Source organism: Chenopodium quinoa, unplaced genomic scaffold, assembly GCF_001683475.1.
Source record: "Chenopodium quinoa cultivar QQ74 unplaced genomic scaffold, ASM168347v1, whole genome shotgun sequence".
Classification (NCBI taxonomy): Eukaryota; Viridiplantae; Streptophyta; class Magnoliopsida; order Caryophyllales; family Amaranthaceae; genus Chenopodium; species Chenopodium quinoa.
The window spans coordinates 2,263,656-2,287,474 of NW_018743199.1; the positions used below are offsets into that span (position 1 = coordinate 2,263,656).

Genomic DNA, 23,819 nt, shown 5'->3' on the forward strand with positions numbered 1-23,819 from the left:
CATTAATATATGTTTTTATTGAAGTTTTAAGTGCTGGAAATAGTTTCTAAGTACTACTTTTGATGTTTTATAAAGAGGGTTTAATCACCCGATTAAAAGGGAGATTATTAGGGGTTTTTAAATAATTTTAAGATTTTTATTAACCTTTAAACTTGCTGTAATTTCATGTATAAGAGTGTATTTTAAGGTTTTTATGAAGAAAATTTAAAGAACTATATATAAACCTTTAAGTTTAACTAAAGGGGTGGTTTTAATTAAAGTGTTGTTTGATTTGGATTTTGAAGGCTTTAAAGTAAGTTAGTATTGCTGTAAAATTGATTGATTGGGTATTGATTGAGATGTTATTATTTGGTTTAGGAGAGGAGTTTATTGAAGGTGATTTCTAGTTAGTAAAGTGGCATACCAATTCGTTTATTCAAGGTACATACAAGTTACGAAACCTTTCTTTTAGGTGCATGTTTAAGAAAGGATCGAGAACTTAGTATCATGTATAGGATTGAATGGGTTAAATTGTTTGGTTATACATTGTGAATTTCAAATGATGTGCACTAGTTTATAATGCAAGTATTATTTGTGCTCTAATTATGCAAGGTGCGCTTAAAGGCAAAGGCATGTGATTGGTGTAAAGATTAAATTATTACTCATTCATGATTATGCAAACAAGATGAGTAAAGGAGGAATTCAAGTCTTATAAGACGAGGTTAAGGTTTTGGGGTGCCTTATGCACTCAAGGTGTTTATACACTGAGGTAGTAAAGGAATAAATAATAAATGTTGTTTGTCACTAATAAATCAAGAATTGAAATTGGAAACTTGCCTTGTTTGGTTGAATTGTGTTTAGAATGTTTGTATTGTTATGCATATGAGTCATCACCAAGTCTAAACCTGTAAATCACGTAAAGTGCAAGATGGATGAGCAATAAAACTCTGGATTGGTGCACTTCTGGAGTAATGACAATCAGGGGTTGGGGTACATGGGGTATTAGCCGTGTACTTTTATCGAGGTCGTCTGATCTACGAGTCTCCTATTTCAAATATTTTTTAAAAAAACTAAGAGTTAGGTGAGATCTCATACTAACTACGGTCACGGAGTCGCGCCCGTGGTCGTTGGATGTTTATTGATGTTTCCAAAAGGAGGCATGGGGTTTTCTTGTGTTGATGTTCCAAATGGGACATGGCTTGGACAACCTTGTATATTGCTAAATCCAAAGAATTAAATAAAATGAGTTTGCCACTATTAACTTGTGAAGTCTTAATAAAATTGATAATTGAGTTGTGTGTTGAGTCTATAATTTAATGATGCATGATGATTGATTATTAGTAGCATGTTATGGATTTCTTATTTGTTTCGCAGCTTGTATGTACTCAGCTTTGCTGATTGCGTGCTTTTGTGTGTGTCTTTTTTTTGTCATGGCCTTTGCCTTTCAATGACCCTGTGACGATCCAATTTTTACATTTGTAATATTGGGGAGCAGATTAACCACAGGTTCTTACATACGCAGCATTCGCATCAGGGTTGTGGGATTTTGAGTAGAGAGTTGGTTATTATTCGCAGTTTATTTCTTTTCATAAGTTTGAATTTATTTAAACTCTGGTTTTATTTATTTACTACTTTTGTGGGGTTTTGAATGAGGGCCTTAATGGTTCCAAGTTGTATGATTTAATTTGGTTTTGGTTATTGGTTTTGAAACTTATTTATAACTGAATTTGTTTTTTCCGCTGCTATTTTCTGATAAAGCCTTAACGTTTGAACACGTGGCAGTAGCACGCCAGTAATTCTCTTGAATATTGTTCAGAGTCCTCACAGATTAAAAGAGAGAATTAATGGGGTGTTACAATATTAACCCGTCAAAACCCGAATTTAACCTGACTTGAATTCAGCCCGACCCGTTCCTAACCCGACCCGAATTCATCCGAACCTGTTACAAACCCGACTCGAAATCAACCCGGCTTGTTATTGACCTGACCCAAATTCAACCCGACTTGTTATTGACCCGACCCGAATTTTACCAGATCTATTACTTACCCGACCCAAAAATTCAACCCGATCTGTTACTAACCCGACTTGAATTTAACACGACTTGTTATTAACCCGACCTAAATTCAACCCAAATTGTTCTGACCCGATTTCAAATCACCTTAAATGCAATTTAGATCACCTTATTATTGTTGATCAAAGCATTTTGTCTAGGGAGACCAAGTCGGTCCAGGCCAGCAAAAGAAAGGAGCATCATCCTCAAATTTAAGAGTTAAATATAGTATATATTTGTTGTATGGTCAAAGGAGATAATTATCTTCGTAAATTATAAATAATAGTTCCCTAGTATATTGTTATATATATTATAGTCAAAGGAAATAATTAGCTTGATAAAAATGATAATTATCTATTTATAGTTAGTTGACCCTGAATATGACTTGACTTGGAAATGACCCGACCTGATTGTAACCTGCAAATTATTGATTTGAACATAAACTAACTTGAATCCCAGAATGACCCGACTTGGAAATTACCCAACCTGATTATAACTCGCAAATTATTGACTTGAACCGAACCCGACTTGAACCCGAGAATGACCCGACCTTATTATAATCCGCAAATTATTGACTTGAACCGAACCCGACTCAAACTCGTGAATGACCCGACCTGATTCTAACCCGCAAATTATTGAATTGAACCGAACCCGGCTCGAACCCGAGAATTACCCTAACTCGTTTTTTAACCCGTGAAAACTCGAATTAAACCCGACCTATTATTTACCCGACTCGAATGTAACTCGGTCTGTTATTAACCCGACCCAAACCCGACCCGATAAGATCAAAGTACGACCCGACGTGACCTGACTCAAGCATGACCCAACCCAAACCCGACCCACATAGGTTATGGAATTAATCCGAATTAACCTGACCTAAGTTGACCGACCCACTCTTACCCGACCCAAACCCGACCCGTTTAACCGAATTGACAGCTCTAATGCTATGCTCATTTATCCTATTTTATGTTTTATAGAACTTTACTTTTATAATTTTGGATATCCAATAATAAAATATAATCAAATGGTCTTAATTATATACTACCTCTGTTACATATTATGTGCAACTTTTGAATATTTTATATCTCAAAAATAATACCTAAAATTGCATATACTTCTTTCGTTTTTAAATACTTGCTCCACTTTTCTTTTCCGCTCGTTTTTAAATACTTGCTTTATTTCTTTATTTTGAAATCTTTTACAATATCAATTCATTTATCTCAACTAGTCGACCCAACATAAATCATATTTTATTAATTTTATATTATCTCTCCTCTAATTCTCTCAATTACTTTTGCTTTTTACAATTTTCTAACTCTTCCTCATACCCTACTACCTCCATATTTTATTACTTTCTCCAATTTCTCCTAAAACTCCGTGCATGGATAAATGGAGCAAATATTTAAAAACGGAGGGAGTAATATGTAACAGAGGTAGTATATACACTCGCTATGTTTTTATTTTTATTTATTATTTTTTTTTTCCCATTTGGTCCCCAAAGCATGTTATATCTGTAATATGTTAATATCTTTAATTATTTTCCAATTACAGTGATATAATTATACAAATTGTATATTAAAACACATTTAAACAAGTATTGAGCTTAGTTAATTAATACAAAGTATAATGTTTTTTCTATAATCACAGAATTATTTTAAATTACAATCGACTCTATTAATGAACTGATAGAATAGAAAACATAATTCTAGGCCTAAATCATCAAATTAAGTTTTTGGTTGAGTTGGTCCACTAACACGGTATCGGAGTCAGCGTGACATAAAGATTACGGGTTCAAATCTCATCCTCCCCCCACTTTCAAGTAGAATATTAAGTGATTGGTATGAGGAGGGCCCATACTACATCTACACTTCTAGTAATTCCTAATGGCTACACCCCCTTGTAGCCATAACTACCTACCCCCCCCCCCAAATTACAATAAAACCCTTACCCACACCCCACTAACCATACAATTATCATCCACTAATCAAAGTAAATGCAAGTAACTGTCCATTCCTCACATTTATACACAAAAAAGAAAAAAAAAAATCAAAACCTTCATTTCAAACCCATTTTCATGAAATTCTCTCTCATCAAAACCAAAATTTTGCATGAAACTCACTACAAATTGCTTCAAAATTACAGCAAATTATATCAAAACATCTAAAAATGTCTAACATTAGAAATGAAGTTTGTCAATCGCCACTAAATTCTGAAAAAGAAGAGTAAGAATTTGTTAATTTAAGTAGAATTTTGAGTGTAAACCCTACATTATATATATATATATATATATATATATATATATATATATATATATATATATATATATATATATATATATATATATATATATATTTTGTATTTTGATATTCTAAAACAAAATCTACTATAAATACACTTATTTTTGTGCAAAATAGACTAAAATCTACTATATTTGGTGGTATTTTTGTAGAAACGAAACAGAGAAGAACACTTCGAAGGTTCCGTCGGGGAAGACGGTTGCTGAACAAATGTTCATTTTCAGTAAATGTTCATTTTTATTTTGATAGATGTTCATTATGATAGCAGTATATGTTCATTTACATTCTCACCTTACATCTACTAGGGTTCATTCTTGAGAAAAGATTACCCTAATTTTGTTTATGATCTTTGCATATTAATGAATGTTTACTGGTATTTAAACATATGTTTATTTAATGTAAATATGTACATGTTCATTCTCATTGAAAATATCCACATAGACTATAATAATACACATTTAACTTCATATTAAATTATATGCTCATGAGCGTCATTTGAATATTATATTACATACATTTTAGCTCTAATATTGATAGATGCTTATTCGAATTTGATACATAGATGTTCATTTGGATATGTGTATATTCACACGTATATTAATGTATGTTCATTCACATGTCAAAAAATATTCAAAAATAAATCACATATTGTTCATTCATCATAAACCTTTGGTGATTTTATTTTAAAATATAATTTAATTTTATGGTATTTTATTCACATTTAATATCAATACACATTAAGTTGTATTTTGATATATTGGGTTATTTTTAATGGTCATTTACATTTATAGATATTCTTTTGAATTTTTTTATTTTTTTTATATATGTTCTTTTTCATATTAATAAATGCTCATTTAGAATTTAATACATGTTCATTAGATTTTATACGTTTTCATTTTCATGTTGAAATATTTTTATATATTTATAGTGTTTTCAGGATAATCCAGTAAGGAAGTTGAAGGCGATAAATATATTGTGCTCATATTATATAAATCATGAAACACACACACACATACACACACACATATTAGAGGTGCAACAAGGAGGATATACATATATACACTTTATTATATCAAATGTAACAAAAAATGTTAATTTAACAAGACACATATGTACATTTGGTTCACTTTCATGTTTATGAAACAATTATTATATGTAATAGTGTAGTTATATAGAAATGTGTTATTATTGTAATTAAATTAAATTTATTTTATATTGGAAATTATTTTTTAACAACGTTTTATTTAAATAAGTAGAACTCTAAGACGTATGTATTTGTATACTCCGTATTATACATCTTACTATGAAACTTACACATAGCTCTTGAAATGAACATTTGATAATACAAAAATGCACATTTGATGATACAAAAATGAACACTTGTTGAAACACGAATAAACAAAAATGAACATTAGATGATGCAATGCTTCTTACAATAAAATGATTTGAACGCAATAATCCTTATAAATAAATTTTCTCTCCTTTTTTTTTTATAGAAAAATCTTAGAATTCAATTCAGAAAATATATTAATTTGAACAAAAACTCCTTGTTAAACATGAACATCTAATGATACATAAATGAACATTTACCAATTTAAAAATGAACATGTTATAAAAATTTGCAGGAAATACATAAATGAAAAGGGGCGAGGGCGGAGCACGTGCGGAGGGTAGGGGGGGTGCAAGTAGTTTTCCCTGCCATGGGGTGTAGGTAAAAATTTGTACACTTCTAGCCCAAATGGGCTCTCGTGTGAGAAGTGAATAGTAAACGTGCAAAAATCACACATATGGGCAAATGTGCACGTCGTACGGAGTAGAAGTTATAATGAACTTTGCTTCTTTTTTTTTTTTTTTTTTTTTTTTTCTTTTTGACTCGTGTCTAATGTCTTCTATAGCACCTATTATTTCTGGCTAGAAATAATGGCGACCAATTAGTGTATTCTTTAGCTCATGCTTTAATTTGTTTTTAATGGAATTTGGAAAAGTTTGTGAATTGAGGGGAGCAAAGCTTTCTTTATCCACCAACAAAATTGTTATCAATGCCTTTTACAAAGGAAAATGGTTGGGCTTGTCCGATCCATTTATCCACCTAACTTGGTGAGTCACTCCTGTTATCAATTTGTATTATTGCACATTTTGGATGGAATGCCTTGTTTGTGAAAGCAATGTGCCTATGTTGATAGGCATTGTGTGTGTGGGTGGTGGTTAAGCATGAAGGTACTTGTTGGCCATGTGATTAATGAGATTCGATCTCGTACCACAAGCTAAGGTGAATCGTGATAGATGTAGGTCAAATTGGAGGTCTTAAATCGTTACATTCTATATATATTTTGATTAATCTTATGTTGAGATGAGTTAGGTATGAAAAATTGACTAAACTTGTATTAGGTATATTTATGTATTCAATGTATTTAATCCTTTTCTTTGTTTGACATTATATGTGAATCAGTTTGTTTTAGATAGTGATTCCAATATTTTCATTTATATTGAATTTTACTCTTCCTTTGTGAGTAGACAAGTTTTATATTTTCACCTAGAAATTGTAGAAATGAAATGAATATCTTGTTACTAGAATAGAGAATCAAGTATCTCGAAGAAGTACAGTTTGAGCTTCATTGAATTAGGTTTATTGTGCAAATAATACTCTTAGGATCTGTTTTTTTCAGTTCAATTTCTAATTTCCTTCTTTCATAAATAATTCAGTATACCTCACTTCAGTTCAATTCAACTCAGTTCAGTACATCAAAACAGACCCTTAATTGCGAAGTATTAAATCTAAGCATTAAACCTAGCTAGTCCAATCAAACCCTTGTGGAAATATACCTACAAAATTTGAATTGAGAAGTGATTAACCCTATTTTTTTTGGTTTTTTATTCTGTCAAATGAGAAGTAATATTTTAATGTATTTTAAGCATGTGTGTTTTGGAACTTTGTTGTTGTTGATAGGACTTTCGAGTGGCTGACATTTGAGGGACCACCATATCCCTAAACTCAACTCTTTTTGCCTGACTTAAACCCACTAATTAGCAATGCAACTGGACTACTAGAGTACATCAAACTCCCTCAGTTTTTTTTACTTGACTTGCTTTGACTTTTACACTATTCACCACCCCTTTTTTGACCGTATTTTGTGAATAATATGTAAAGAAAAACATATTTATGTTGGATCATTTTGAATTTGTCTCAATAAGTAGTATCATAATATATAACTTTTATATTTTTTAATTATGAAGAATTAAAGTTATTGACCGTTAAAGTTTTGCATTGGCAAGCATGATAAAAGAAACAGGTCAAGTAAAAAAAAACAGAGAAAGTACTACTATTTGCATGTGATTTTATTGTTTACTCCTTGTGCTGTTTGGAAAATAAGTCTCAACTATGACCAACTTTTTTTTTCTTTATTGTTGTATAAAATGATATGACTACTCCAATTGGCAATGACGTTAACAACATGATTGCCCATTGCCCACAAGGCCACAACCTCTAAAGATGGCCAAGAAAGGGACTATGTACGTTTAAAATTGATGTATATTATCTCTTCAAATTAATTATATGGAGACATGTGTACTTTGAAAGAAAAAAATCTTATTAAAATATTGTTATTATTAAGCTCAATGTGGCTATAGAAAAGAGAATTCTAGATTGCGCTAAAGGTAAAGATAACATTACCCGGAATATATACGTAGTATATAAAAGGAATAGTCAACGAGTTTTAGCATATAAATTGAGATATAATCTATGCAAGAGACAAAATGTAATAAAAAGGGTTGATATAAATTAAATATGCATTCATAGCCTTATGTTTAAATATAATATAATATATACTACGAGTACATATTTATTTTCTTAAATAATGTCTTAATCAATATTTATGTTGAAGTTAAATCCATACAAATGTTTTTAAATATATATGCCAACTCTAGTAACATGGCAATAAATCAAAGGGCTAATCAATTCTAAATTCTATGCTAGTCTTTTTAGATACAAGCACAAATCACTAAATATAACAATATAAGTGTAAACTGTGTAAGTTTCTGAAATATACAGATGTGAGAAAGTGATTAGCTTGAACTCAAAAGACAAGTGAAGTTGATCTTATCATGACATACTCTTTTCCACTTTTGATTTATAGTTTCTACTTTAATTTGTCTATTAGTGCATATTAGCATGACTTTGGTTTGGAGAGCAAAAATCTAAAACAACAACTGGATACTTGAATCTTAAATCTATTCCCTCGTGAAAGAATTAAGGTCTCCAAGAAAAACTTTGTCAAATGACATGTTAAGAGTTATGGACCCATAAATCTAGATTTGACTTAATTTGTGCATTGAGAAAATTCTCAAATGTTCCTTATTTCAAGTGGAAAAATATCATGGACCATTATCATTCTCATCATTAGTTGCATTAACTGAATTAAGTGGCTACATCATGGTTTACATGCCCTAGCGTAATTAGCTATGAATATCTTCTCTCAAAAAAAAAAAAAAAAAAAACTATAAATATTTAATATCTTATTATTAAATATCACATCCCAAATCAAATTAAAGAATATAATCTTGAATTCTATACTAAACGATGATGAACTGACACAATTTGGAATTAGTATTATATACGTAGTATATACTTCTAGAGTACTATGGAGTATTAAAAAAAAATACTTCATATATTGTAAGCAAATTTAGATAGCTTACGAACAAATTAAAAGCTAATACTTTGTACATAAGTTTTTTTTTGCCAACAAGAGTTGGTGTAGATATAATAATACTTGCTCTCTTTCTTGATTTGAAAAAGTCCGTAACTTTATCGTCTATTGGTCGAAAATGTGAGGTTCATGATTAAATTGAATTGAAATGGAAGGACAGTCCAATATCAGCACTAATATAAGGCTTGAACACTCCAATTCTTCTTGTTTTTGACGTACTTGCTTACGACAATTCCATGATTTGGATAATTGATACTCATTATATAGATATATTTGGCAACATGCTTTTGTGTTGTGCTATTGAAACACATTTTTTGTGGTTAATAAAGACGAACGTAACTCAATCTTTAACCTGTTAACTTGTGTGAATCTCAACTACTAACTTTGTTGGTACAAGATCTAAGGGTCTCTTCTGATTTATTGAAATAATGAGCTGAACTGAACTGAAAGCTAAAATAAATATTTTATGAGAGAAGAAAATTAGAAACTGAACTGAACTAATTGGAGCTAAACTGAACTGAACTGAATTGAAATTAAGCTGAAGAAAACAGACCCTAAATCATACAACCACCCAATCAAATGAAATTATTCTATACTGTCAAGTACGAGTATGTTTCAATTTTTATTAAGTTATAGATTGTAGTGAAATTATTCTATACTGTCAAGTACGAGTATAGGAGATCTTGCATAATACTCCGTATTAATTAGCACCAACAAAGTGAAATATATATGTATGTGTGTGAAATTAATGTTAATATACTCACAGTATTAGACATTGCTCAAAGTGAGAAATTTTATATGGAGTAATCATATAAAGTATTATGTATTTAAAATTTATTAAGCGTATTAATTCTTATTTAAACTTATACTTTGTATTTTAATAAATAGTAGTAGAGACCCTTAGACAATTAATATATTCTTATTTTTTTGGTGTTTATTAGAGAGCCACAAGGGCGTGTGATGAAAATCGATCACATGATGATCTGGAACCGGGAGATGAACTCTAAACACTTGAGCCATCTCTTAAATTTTAATATATCCCTTATTAAAAAAATATATCAAAGTATATACTCCGTAAATTAATTACATCAATTAACGCATAATTGTTGTACATTGGTAAACTGTTAATGATGCTTATTAATGGTAGTTTATATGTTTTGAGTTTAAAGAGTTTAACTAACTCACTTGTCAATACATAGGTTGACCATAAATAATTATCATAAACTGAAGTATACAATAATGTAATGCTTATTAGTAAAATTTAATAACAATGAAAAATACATTGAGACATGGGATTAATCTAACAACATACTTCTTCGTACTACACAATGACATTTAAATTTTATACTAGTGTATATATATATGTTAGAATTATAAATTTGTAATAAATATTGATCAACCATGAGGTTGTGGGATACTAGAGGCATGCATTTAGGGTGGGGAATTGGGGATTCCCTTACCACCCTTCATCCCCCTCTCAAAGTGTCTAACTCGTTAACTCATATCAGGAAAACTTGTGAGAGGTTTCGATCCAATAGGACTATTCTCCTTACTAACCAATAAATAAACACGGATCAAAGTTAATGGGTGAATATAATAATAATTAAAAAAATGGTAAAGAGACGGGTTTTATCAAACCAGAATCTCTCATAAGTCCTCCCCACTTGAATTAGCGGATTAGATACTTTAGAAATAGAGGGGATGAGTAAGGTTTAATCCCACAACCTCATGATTGTGAGATACAAACATTACCATTAAGCCAAGCATAGCTTGGTGTATAGATTACATTATTTTACCGTAATATAGAAATACGGTAAAGACTAGAATAGACTCGGTCTACAATAACTTATTGTAGACCCAATCTTCTAGTATACCATACGAATGTGATTATATTACTACAAAAGTGATAATATCATCATGAAACTGTTATGTAAATGTACCACTCAAAAAGTGAATTTATCATTATAAAAAGTATCAAATAGTAAATTACATCAGTCAAAAGATGATTTTTAAATTTTTATCATCCTAAAGATAATTATATAATCTCGTTAAATGATTTACTATGAGATTATATAATTCAAAATATGACTCACAAAAAAAATAATTATATCATCTAAAAATGTGATTATATCATCCAAAATGCGATTATATAATTTGAAAGTGTCAAATTTTAGGTCTAAAATAATTTATTGTATACCAGGTCCATACAAGACCAACTATAGTAATACAACATATACGGAGTACAATTCTCATTTTCATTTAAAATTAAAATGTTGAGTTTTATTTTCTGCCGACTTGCATTACATAATTTCCCGATTTGCATGCGCCGCATTTGTACCTCAACTGTTGACTGTTGTAGTACACACATTTTCGGCTGAGAAACAAAAACTTGGAGAACTTTTGTTTTTAGCTACTTGTCTTCAACTAACACTTCATTATTTCTCATTTCCATTTCATATAAATCGTCCTAGAAAACTTTTTGCAAGATGCGCATCACTAAGATTTGGTGTATTTATTATGAAATAATATTCATTGTACATTTGGTTGTAGTTTGTTAGATACGACTATAAACAAATTACAGAATGAAATTACAACAAGTTTATTAGGTACGACAAAATACAAATTACAGAATGAAGTTACAACTTTACAAGCACATAATTAGAAAAAGTAACCTTAACTACATTGTACCAAATACATATAGCTCAAATAAAACTAACTATTCTAAAAAAAAAAAAAAAGGTAAAACTAGATAAACACAATCGCCTCAATAAAGCTGATAATTGCTTTTGATGACCGCCATTCAAGATACCCAAAAAAATAAAGGAAAGCACCGATGCTAGCTCGCCTTATCCACGTTTGATTATTCCTTTGCGTTGGGTTATCGCAAGTTCTATATGGAAGAAATTAAATAAGGAAGTGATAACTTCTTTAAAAGGATGTGTTTTATTCACCTGATTTTCAATTATCTGAATTTATTTGAACTTAACTAAAATATCTGAACTTATTTTAATTTATTTTCCTGGTGAAAGCACACATTATTAATATGAGACTTTTTAAAAAGATGCTAAAAATAACAAAATCGTACAGGCTAATTCCAATACAACAATATTATACTATTGCAAAATGGAATGTGGCCCGACAAGATAGGTCCGAACCCAATAATTTGGACCATAAGATAGATGTATTTATCCAATCCTTTGCAAGCCACTTCCAATCCTGTTGCAATCGCGATATTTGCCATTTAAATGTAAAGTGGTATTGAAATTGATATGTAACAAGCTAGACCAACAACCACTAAAGATCATTTCTTGATGCAGAGGACTAAAAGTTAAAGCCAATGAATGAGACAGGCCATGTGAATAAGAATTGCAAATTACAGGTTTTCTTTCAATATTTGACCAGGTTCAAATCATAACAAGAGTGCTATATACAAGTATGTAACACCAATATGTCAATTAGTTTTAATCAAGTTAAAGCTTGTGATTAATTAGTGCAATTAAGTGACATCCCACCGAATGTGCAATTAATTTGATCATTAAGATTAAGTGGAACGATGGTTGATCTATCAATCCTTAGAAGTTGTAATTTTTTCGAGAAGAAAAAATACATTTAAATAAGGTTAGGACAATTTTTTTTTTTTTTTATCAATATTAATAGAGTATAAAACATAATTCTGGACCTCAAGGTCCTCAACTAAAAGCTGATAGAGTATAAAACAATCCTGGATCTCAACCAGAAGCTTAAACTTTTGGTTAAAATGGTCCACTAACATGGTATCAGAGCCCACACGACATAGAGGTCACGGGTTCAAATTATCCATCTCCGCCTTTAAGAGAAATTTCAAACACCAAGTATGAGGAGAGTCTATGTTGCACCCACACTTTAAGCCCAACAAGCTCTTGTATGAGGGGATGTGATAGAGTATAAACATAATCTTGGACCTCAAGTAGAAAATCGAGATTAAGTTTTTGGTTGAGATGGTCTACTAATAAAATTAATAGTACTCTATAATAATTTATCTATCCTTAGTATTTAGAAATTGAAAACTCTAACTAAAAAAGATACATGTCCCCATCTTATTACACTTCTCTATCTTCTTTTCTAACTAAAGTGTCACATGTCTTCTTACATTATTAATTTTTTATTACACTATCTCTCTTTAATTCTTTCATTAAACCTATGCTTCATCTTCCACGCACACTTCAATCCTTCATCATCATCTCCCCTCTTCAATTCAATCCTCAATTCCTCTTTTCTCTTTAATTTTCGCCCCCCACCCCACCCCAACACCTTCTATTCGCCACTTTAGTTCCAAAATTTTCTTTAATCATGTTTTCAATTACATATATACTTATTGATATTTCCTCACTTGTCTCTCAATGCAATTTTTTATGAATAACTCGTGCATTGCTTGGGCCAGAAGGCTAGTATTTATTTACAAGGTAAAGGTAGTGACAACATTTTTTTATATATTATGTGGTTGTACCATTACTACGGTACATACATTAAAATTGACTTTATTTTCTTTTAAGTTGTCATAGTAAGTCCTTGTTCTCCTTTTTTTTGGTAATAAAATGAAGGATTCTAATAAAACGATACCTTTTCTAGGTTAAGTTAATTTAGCTTTGTAGGTCAAACTTTCATTAAGGGTGTAAGCTTGTGCACGTATACGAGCTAAGTTGATTGACTCGTAAGTAGTCTACTCCATCAAGGTCTTCGTTACATACCAATATAAAATTGAGTACACTTATTCGATAATTATAATACCATGGAAGATTGAAATAAGTCTATATTCTCACGGAACCACTATATAATTTCTAACACTTTGTTTGGATAGGAAGAAATGGAAGGAAAAGAAGAGAAGAGAAGAGAAATGGAGGGGGACAAAATCTTTTGTTTGGGTAAAAGATTAGGGGAAGGAAGGGGAAGGAGAGGGAGGGATCCATTTTCTCTTACTCTATAATGACCATAATCTCTCCAAAATTGGAGAGATTTGGAGGGAAAATGGAGCTCACCTCCTCCTCCCTTTCTTTTCCCTTCCCTTCTTTTCCTTCATTCTTTGCTATCCAAACAAAGCGTAACAGAAGAAACAAGAAAAGTAGAGTTGACGACTAACTTGATTTATTTCCATGAAATTACATTTGATAGCCACAAAAGGCAAATACATACATATACAATAAACTAATTCATGCTTAGATAATAACTTATAAGAAGTATATATTTGATGGTTTTTTTTTTTTTTTTTTTTTTTTTTTTTTTTTTTTTTTTTACCTAGGAGATTTCAATGATTCCACTTGAGATTTTCCACGAGGACCCTTTAACCTTATGTAGAGACGATATTCATTAAACGTCATAGATGGATACAATGCTGGATTCTCAGAACTAACAAGTTCCTTTGCTGGTTCAATTAACAATTCACCCCTTGGATTGTAGAAGAATGCCAACGAAATTCTCTCTATATTAGGGTTTACAATTACCCTATGCTCTACGCTTTTGTATATAGCATTGCTTAGCACCTACAACAATTAATCAAGAAAATTGTTAATTAATGACCATATAAATTTAAAAATACCATTCAACGAACACTGAATTAACTCATAATGTACCTAGTATGCATATGAAAATTATACAATATTCAATTAAATCTAATAAAAGTAAGAATATTTGAATCAGTGGAATAAAATTAGAGGTTTACTAATTACTGAGAAACCACCTCTGCCTAATTGTTACTTTGTACGTAGTAGTATTTACGTCTTTTTAATGGCTCAATTGCATTTACATTGATACATATAAATCAAGCCCTTTTTGTTATTTTGAGAAGATCCATAATTTTCGTATTTGAAAATTTATGGCATTAAAACTACTAAAAAAAAATTTAATTGAAAATTCTACCCATAGTTTTTCAAATAGTATGAACACTAATTTGAAGGGTGAAAATGGTGTGCCATCAACCATGTGAGGAGGTACAAATTCCACGTAAAATGACATTATTTAAATAAAGAAAGATAAGAATGCCAACTAGTGCAAGTGTGCAACTAAAAATAGAAAGGCGTGAATAAAAAAAATTTCAACTTTCAATTGCATGGTTAACAAACAATGGAACAAATGAACAATGGAACAAGTTGTTCAACTTCAAGTTGCTATTTATCAAATAAATATGGTTCAAGTTGATACCTTTATTTAATTTTTTTATGCACGTTTAATTAATTTTGATGTCAAATACTCCGAAATTCGAATGAGTTATCATACTCCATATTTATTTATATGATATGATATCATAAATCTTTCTAAATATATTTGGTCCATATAAGAGTTATGAAATCTTGCACATGGGATGAAGATTGGGGTACACCAGAGGAACTGGCCAGCAAAAGTGATTGTACATTACACCAAATGGTGACTTTATTGAGAAAATCCTAATATCGGAGTACTTCCTATTATACTAATGGTGCGTTGTTTTGACATAAATAACTTATTAGACTTGATTGGACCAAAAAATGTATTTTCGTTTGGTGAAAAAAAATCTAATATCTAGAAATGATTTATCATTTAATCGTTTTATAAAAGAAATCTAATAAATTAATTAGTTTCTTGTCAACTAGCTTGTCTAGCTTAGCACTTCAAACTATATAAAACTACTTAACTACTTCCCCAGCTCTATTATTGACAGAATTTTGGTGACCATGTTATTAAGAATGATGGAATTAATAATTTTATACAACCACTGGAAAAATTATTATCAATCATTTCATATTAGATGTATGATGATCTAATCCATCACGTAATTATATGGAATAAGCAACCTGATTTATTTGCACCAAAAAAGAATAAATTGGTGTGTTGGTCTTTTTAAAGATATTATTTTACTAAAAACAATTTATTACGTTCATATTTTCATTTTTGATATTTAGTTTTACCAATCTAAATAAAGACAACAAAGATAGGGCCAACCTGAACCATAGTGGACCCTAAGCAAAATGCTTAGTACATTTTAAAGATGGCAAATTAAGTCTTTTTCATTGAGTAGGTGATGTACATTACAAATTATTTATAAAAATAAATCACTTGACTAATAGCCTTTCTTGCTTTAAAAACGACAAAAATGAGGTTAGTTAATCCATAAAGTACTTCAAGTTCAATTCATAAGATGTGATTGCAATTCAAAATATCGTTGTACATTTCTTATCCATTAATTCATATAGATAAAGGTTTATAATGCAGGACAGGTGGTTGATCCTAATAAATATAACAATACCAACATATATAGAATATATATTTTTAAATGATTGATCTATGTATTGACACGCGACATATAAAATTTGTCGCAATACATAAGGAGAGAATTATTTTACTATAAATGTCTATAGTTTGTCTTATAAAATTATCAAAATGAAAATGATTATTATATAGTGTTACAAGATTGTGATTTTTTTTTTTGACAGGACAAAATTGAGAAAGTAGGATAATACAGTCATTTCACATGATGGTATCTTTTTCACCCCCTCATTCATCATACCATCTATAGTTATTTTTTGCATGATGCTCTGTTTTTCCCTATTATTTTTAGTAATATTGATTATAATTATAGCAAAAGATGTATTCATGTTGGAATAATGAAACACTAACACGTATATTGACTTGTTTGTCCCAACCAATGATAGGAAAAACATTCTATAATCTATATTCAACTATGAAATTAAATTAGAATAAAATAAAGTATATAGCATTCATGTCTACTACTTAGATTCCACATTCCAATTTTATAAGACAATTTTTGTTTTGTCTAGTTAGATTCCACGTTACAAGACCAAAAAAGTGAGCAATAAATCAGGTTATCTTTATATCTAGAGAAGGTGTTATCGACCAATAAGATGAACTCTATTGATGTTTTGTAAAAGTTAAATACATATTAAAAATTAAAGATTAAGGGCATCATAGAGTCCACTAGAAAACCTCCACATTGCATTTCTTACTTAGTGTTGATTGGCAAGCCCTCCTCTGTGGATTTGATAGCAAATTTATTAGCCGATTAGGTTGTTTAATGAGGTTGTTTAGCAGCTAATTAAAAAAAAAATTCTAAGTTTATTAACTTAATTTAGGCTATTTTGTATGATAAAAACCAATTTTGATCTATATTAATTATTAATTATATTTGCAAAAAAAAAAAATATCATGAAACGTCATTCAATCAAAAAAAGAAGCTAAAGTAAGTTTTGATAAGTGTAAATTATTAATTATATTTGCAACAAAAAAAAAGCAATTTAAATTAGTTCAACAAGGTCTTACTTATGAGTTTTAATTACACAATGACAATACATTCGAATTCCTAGCTCAAATAGAAAAACAAAAAAAGAAACCAAGATTTTATGATAATCTTAAAAGGATATTGTCCCTTTTTAACCCGTTTTTTGTTCATTATGGCCTTCTCTTTAGTGTGTTTATCTCTATCTTACTTTTTGTAATATTCTCCTCCCCACCACACTTCCTAAAACATTCACCGCATGTAGACACACCCTACTTGTTGTTTGCTTCGAATAAATATAATATAATCGAGAATTCATATAAAATGAATGAAGAAATATTTTAATTTAAATGCATATTATGTCATAAGAGTATGAATAAGAATAACAATTTACTATGGAGTAACATATAAGAGTACACAAATATATGAAAAAGTAAACACCAAGTAACACGTTTTACAAATGTGACTAAGCTAACAAGTAAATTTAAGGGGGCATTCTAATAATATTATTTATGCATATATCATATTTTCTCGAGTCAAAACAGATTAGTTAAAAAAGTGCTGCAATATAACTACTACCATAATCCACGCTTTCAGTCATGAGTAAAATTCGCGTTAAAAAATTTATCAATCATGTTAGTGAAATGATTATATAGTAATTAAATCAAAGATTACCGTCTTTTCAACCATAAAAAAGATGTTTGAACTCAAATGATTGACTAATCTTATATGTGTACTATATATAACATGCTTAATTTATTATAGTATTATTTTATAAAAGTTGACAATTTTTTTTTTTTTTTTTTTTAAAAAATCTTCCAAAGTTATGCCTTAGACATTTAACACATAAGCACATTACTATTATAGAGAATTACGTACCTGAATTTGGTCACCAACGTTGATGATGAAAGCATGTTGAGCGGGTTTAACGGTTATCCATTTGTCATCTCTACGGACTTGAAGACCCGGTACATCGTGATCCGGCAGCAAAATGGTTAACCCACCCGGATCCGAATGAGAGGACAGTCCAAGGGTCAAGTCAGGTTGTGGGCATTTTGGGTAATAATTCACCCTTAAGCAAGCTCCATTTTCCTCCCCTCCAAATGCATTTTGAAGATAATTCTCCTCTAATCCAAGATTAGTCGAAAAAATTTTCATTAATCTTTGACCTAATTTCACCACTTCACCTAAGTATTCTTCGACCACCTCCCTGCATTTTACGGATTATATTAATATACTAGTCATATGGTCGAATAGCATTAATAAGTCACACGTACAAAAATAAGGATTATATTAGCAATTTAGCATGTAATTAAGGGTAAAAATTAATAAACTTTATTTCAAAGATAATTAAGGGATCTAGGCTCGTACATGCAAAATTCATAAAAAGGTAACAAAACACTAATTTAATGATTAACAAAATCTTAGGACTTTTGATGCTTACTTATTAAAGATCATAGGATTCATAGCATATGATTGTCTAACGTTGGATGACAATTAAGAAAGCACAAAGAGTGGCCCTTAATTAAGGATAAAGAAATTGGATAACGTGGTTCATAGTTGATGGTAAACCAAGTACATAGTAGTGTTAATTTAGCACCACGAGTATCCATTATAATGAAAGATGATCTTATTATTATGGACCAAAATTCATGCTAAATCTAGTAGAAAAAAAAAGTTAGCACGTTAACATGTTTTTGATCCTTAAAATTATTGTGTTGTATTATCCACAAATTCTTTTATTATATTAACACGTCGTGATCAGGGGCGGACCCACCTTTAGTCATAGTGGGTCCGGTGACACAGTATTTTTTTTAAAAATAAAATATCAAAGAAGACCCTTTATTATAGATAGGTGGTCTCTTTGATGCTGCTTTTGGTAACAACAAACAATATCAAAGAGACCTCTTATTAAGATAGGCGATCTCTTTAATGCTGCTATTGCTACAAAAGACTTGCTGTGGTTTTTTTAAATATTAAAGAGACCTGTTATTTATATAAGAGGTCTCTTTGATGCTGCTATTGCATTTCGCAATTTTTTTTCGCAGTTATATATATATATTTAATAACTGGTCTCTTAAGTTATCTCACTTTTATTTGTATAATTTTTTAATAATTTTTTTCCCTTTTTATATCTTATATTTGTACAACCAATTTTAATATTTCCCCATAAAGCTTATCAATTAACTAAAAAATCATAAAGTTAATTCAATATAATAATTTTATTGTACAATTTGTTTATAACATGTTATTTGTAGTATTTTCGACTTGTAAAATTGAATTCTTAAGTAATGTATTAGGTTGTGGTATGAATTTTTGTGTCCTATTTTTGGATTGAAATCAATTTGGTGAAATATATATATATATATATATATATATATATATATATATATATATATATATATATATATATATATATATATATATATATATATAATTTTTGGATTGAAATTAATTATGAACAAGACATGGAAAAAAAATTTGTACTTTTACAAATGATCAATAATTGATGATGACACACTATCTCGGAAATCCTGGATACGCCACTGGTCGTGATCAATATTAATATAGACATTATAATAAGCAGTGCAGGCACGTAACTATACACAGCAGACACAAAGTTATCTTACAAACAAATATCATATATAAACAGTAATTCATTACATAATTTACTAAAATAAATTCTTTGTTATATGTATTTTTCATCTAGAATACTTTGCAATGTCATTAAATTTGAATTTGATCTTTGAGTGTAAGACAATTGCATGACTAATATAGTAATATATTAAAATCATGTTGAATGCAAATTATCATGAAATGATATTTATCTCAAACTAAAAACAATATTATAGTGTTATAGCAATTGGACAATGTTTGACCGAACAAACTTTTCCTCTTTTTTATTTTGGAAATTATTTAAATTATTCTTATGCTTTGAAAAACTCTTTTGATAAATTATATAATCAAACTCGAGTTAGCGATAGTGTCACGAAAAGGGGGACAAGTTAATTGAATTAAAAAAAAACAATGAACACCTGCCAACTAAAAATATTGTGGAAAAGGGAAATTTAATCTTACCCATGTGACTTAATAAATAAAAATAAATAAGGGGATACCTTTAAATTTGCTGCCTTTTTTATTACGTAAATCATTTTAGAAGTTATTTACTTAATTAGCAAGCTAAGCTAAGATTGTTTACTAATATAGAAATTAGCAACTTAATGAGAAGAGTATTATACAAATGTAAACAAGTTTGAAAATGTAAGCAAGACTTCTTCGTTAACAACAATTTAATCATGAGATTTTATTTAATTTAATTTTTTTTTACACAATTGAGATCCTCTTTCTTCGCTCTATCTCTTGAGAAACCTTCGGCTCCTCTTAAATGTATGATTTGACTTTGTCAATGCTTTGAAATCAATTTTGTAAGAACCATTTTTTTTTAAAGCTTCGGCACTACTATGAACTCGAATATTACGTAGTCCTTAACACTTTTCATAGGTAAATCCTACCTCGCTTTTTCATATGTACGTGTGTCCGGTCTCCACCAGGTACCACTGTATAGAATCATCTTGTATAAACTTTGTCCCTACTTTTATCTCAAGTTTTAGGTAATACCTTTTTGAATAAATTCTAGTTAGAACAACATTTTAAAAACGTGTTTGTTCTTCTATAAATATTACTCTCTATAAACTTCGTCCCTACTTGATCTGATCCCAAAAATCTGGTAGCAACTTTTAAAGATAAATTCTATGATTCTTTATTGGACAATAAGTCAATAACTATGTGCCTCATAATAAAAAAAAATAAGGAGAATAAAAACGTATAATATCAAGGACAAGAATGAACCCCATTATCTTCCAATATGGAGATTTTTCACATTTTTTTAAAAATTATTATATTATCTTTCTACTAAAACTTATATATGGTACTAAAAGTTTTAAAACAATTATTTGTTATGTCCTTGCTAATTAAACTAATGAGTTGATTTTGATATTAAAAAAAAAAAAAAGTAAAATATTAATGGTAGGTACCTGTGATGAGGAGGTTGAGCAGGCCATTTGCAGTGATCCTTCAAGTTAGAAGGAAGATAATGAAGGAAGTAATAATCACTCCAATCAAGAACAGCGCCTTTCTCAACCCCAAGTCTACTTCCATACCCTTCATAAGTTTTAGGGTCGTTGGCATACTTTTGTTTCTCTTCCATGGGTTGGTAGAAGAACTCGCGCCAAACTTGGCGCGCCTGATCCATGAGATCAGGGGGGACCCCGTGGTTAACGGCTTGGAAGAATCCCCAGACCCTGCAGGCCTCGCCTACTTTTTCTCTGGTGACCCGGACTTTATCTGGGTCACCAGAGAAGAGGCCTGAAAGGTCTATTAAGGGGATGTCCACCCCGTCCATAACCACGGGTTCCACTACCGGCCGCTCCGTCTCTGGTTTGACGTAGCGGTCCGGTATCCGGTCCAATCCGTTATCTGATAGGGATTGGACTCGGATTATCGGCTCAGGCCAATCCTGAACACAACTCATGATCTTATATATATATATATTTTTTTTTTTTCTTCGCAAAAGTACGAAATCTCTAGCTATGTTGCTTGGTAATTTGTTTAAGATGATGATGGAAAAAAGAGAAGGAATTAGTTTGGAATTTATAGTGGTGTTGTAGGAGAGGGGGGGGGGGAGAGTCAAAGGGGGGAAGAGGGAGTTAAAGGAAGAGAGGAAAGAAATGATGAGGTGATAGAAAGGAAAGAGGAACGTGGGATAAATAGGGTAAAAAATAATATAAAACGTCCGAGTTAGTGAGAGTAGTGTGATAGAAGGTAGTACTGCCTACTAACTAAGAAAGGGACAATTGGGTTTGGGTTAGGATGGATGTGCTTGTGGCCTTGTGGGAGTTTCTTTACTTGACCATGACAGGCCGACATTGGAGATAAAGAGAGCCTACTTAAGCTACCACACTCGATCATGCATTGGCTACTTGGCTAAGCTTTTGTTTCTCTTTCGTTTTTGTTAAATGCATCATTTTGAATTTTGCACTATTTATATGTTATGGCTCATGGTTGACTTAATTTTTTTGTTATTATAAAAATAAATTAATTTATTATATAATATACCATTAGATTCATCACAACGTTTACTTTCATAATATAATTTTGTTACAAATTTTACTAGTAGAAAATTAAAGATATTAATTATCAAAGTTACGTTTTGGCAAATGTATGTGTCGATCAAAACTGATTCGTTTAAATAAAAAACAAATGAAGTACATACTTCATCCTTTGTTTTTATTTTTTTTTTAAAAATATAATAGTGTATATTTGAATAACTACACACTTAATAAATATACTTATCTCTTACATATATAGAATTGTTTTTCTGTATTTTACTTCTTATTGTCTATCTCCTTCTCCACTGATATTATTTACAAACTTTCTTCACTCCTTTGTGATGAACCCCTCATCCATATATACTCACTCTTTCTTTATGCGGGCATTTTTTTAAATTGCAATGTTTAGACTTTTACGTTTATCAATACATAATTTCATTCTTATATCTTTAATTATAAGCAAGTAAAAAATATATGAAAGTTTAATTTTGTGAAAATATAAATCGAAATAAACCTAATTCATAACAATATCCCACATGACTTATTTTGCCCAACATTTAATTTAAATAAGGTGGTCAAATGGGAGGCATGAATCGTGCAATTTTCCAAACATTATATTGCAAGCTAGCAGGCCGTGCCAATGTTGACCACCTCTAGTTTGAACGTGTAGGCGCATATATCATGCTAGCATATTTCGTAAATTAGTGACCTATTAGTAAGAAATAGGTCTTAGACACATACGACATAGACTATACTGTTTGGCTAATGCCAAATTTTCAAATTGATATTCATGCACAGTCTATGAGCCACCATTGTATCTCTCATGTTATATCGTGTAAAGGTGGGTACTGGCTGGTTGGTGTAGGTCCACATATTGTGCCGGTGCGCCTTGTGCTCAAGCAGGTCGTACCTAAACAAACCAAGAAAAAGTCGTGTCATGATGGGCTCATACCAATCATTCTAAAGCGGAATGCATGTACTATCTGACTCACATGCCATGCAAGCGGGGCTCCTCGGATCGGTTATATTTATATATTTGGTGAAATAGTTTTTTTATTTATTTAAAAAAAGGTAAGTCGATATACGGGCTGACCCGTTGTGTTCGTGCCAACCTTTGAAAATGACGTTCATGTACAATCCATGACCCACGAACTAGTGTATCTCTAGCGACATGTTGGCCTCGTGTCAAGCTGTGTCGGATCATTTTCGTGCCGTGCCTACCCTTGTGCCAACCTGATGAATGCCTTCCTCTAAGCTTGTACTGGGCTCGGGCCATTTTCTTGCCGGCTCGGCCCATGCACAACTTAATTATTAGCTTCCCATCCTCTTTAATTATTCTTTATACTTGTTAGAAAAACATGGATAAACAAATTCTTTTAACGATAACCTGTAAACAACTAACGGCCTCTACATCCACAAACGCCAAAATAAGAAAGATAA

The 23,819-nt window shown here is 30.6% G+C and overlaps 1 protein-coding gene across 1 annotated transcript; it reads right to left on the reverse strand.

The window, feature by feature from the left end:
• Window positions 1–14,257: 14,257 nt before the first annotated feature.
• On the reverse strand, window positions 14,258–21,973 carry LOC110733449 (probable 2-oxoglutarate-dependent dioxygenase At5g05600). Its single transcript, XM_021913502.1, has 3 exons — window positions 21,306–21,973; window positions 18,151–18,481; window positions 14,258–14,545 (listed from the first exon to the last, which is right to left on the reverse strand). The coding sequence occupies exons 1-3, from the start codon at window positions 21,800–21,802 to the stop codon at window positions 14,297–14,299; spliced, it is 1,077 nt and encodes a 358-aa protein (XP_021769194.1). The 5' UTR covers window positions 21,803–21,973; the 3' UTR covers window positions 14,258–14,296.
• Window positions 21,974–23,819: the final 1,846 nt, after the last annotated feature.

Bases quoted from the DNA above. Each gene is read 5' to 3' on its own strand.
- LOC110733449 (XM_021913502.1), bottom strand. From the start codon at position 21,802: ATGAGTTGTGTTCAGGATTGGCCTGAGCCGATAATCCGAGTCCAATCC. The intron at 18,482-21,305 runs GTACCTACCATT...CGTAAAATGCAG, and splicing joins GCTCAACCTCCTCATCACAG to GGAGGTGGTCGAAGAATACT. The intron at 14,546-18,150 runs GTACGTAATTCT...TAATTGTTGTAG, and splicing joins ACGTTGGTGACCAAATTCAG to GTGCTAAGCAATGCTATATA.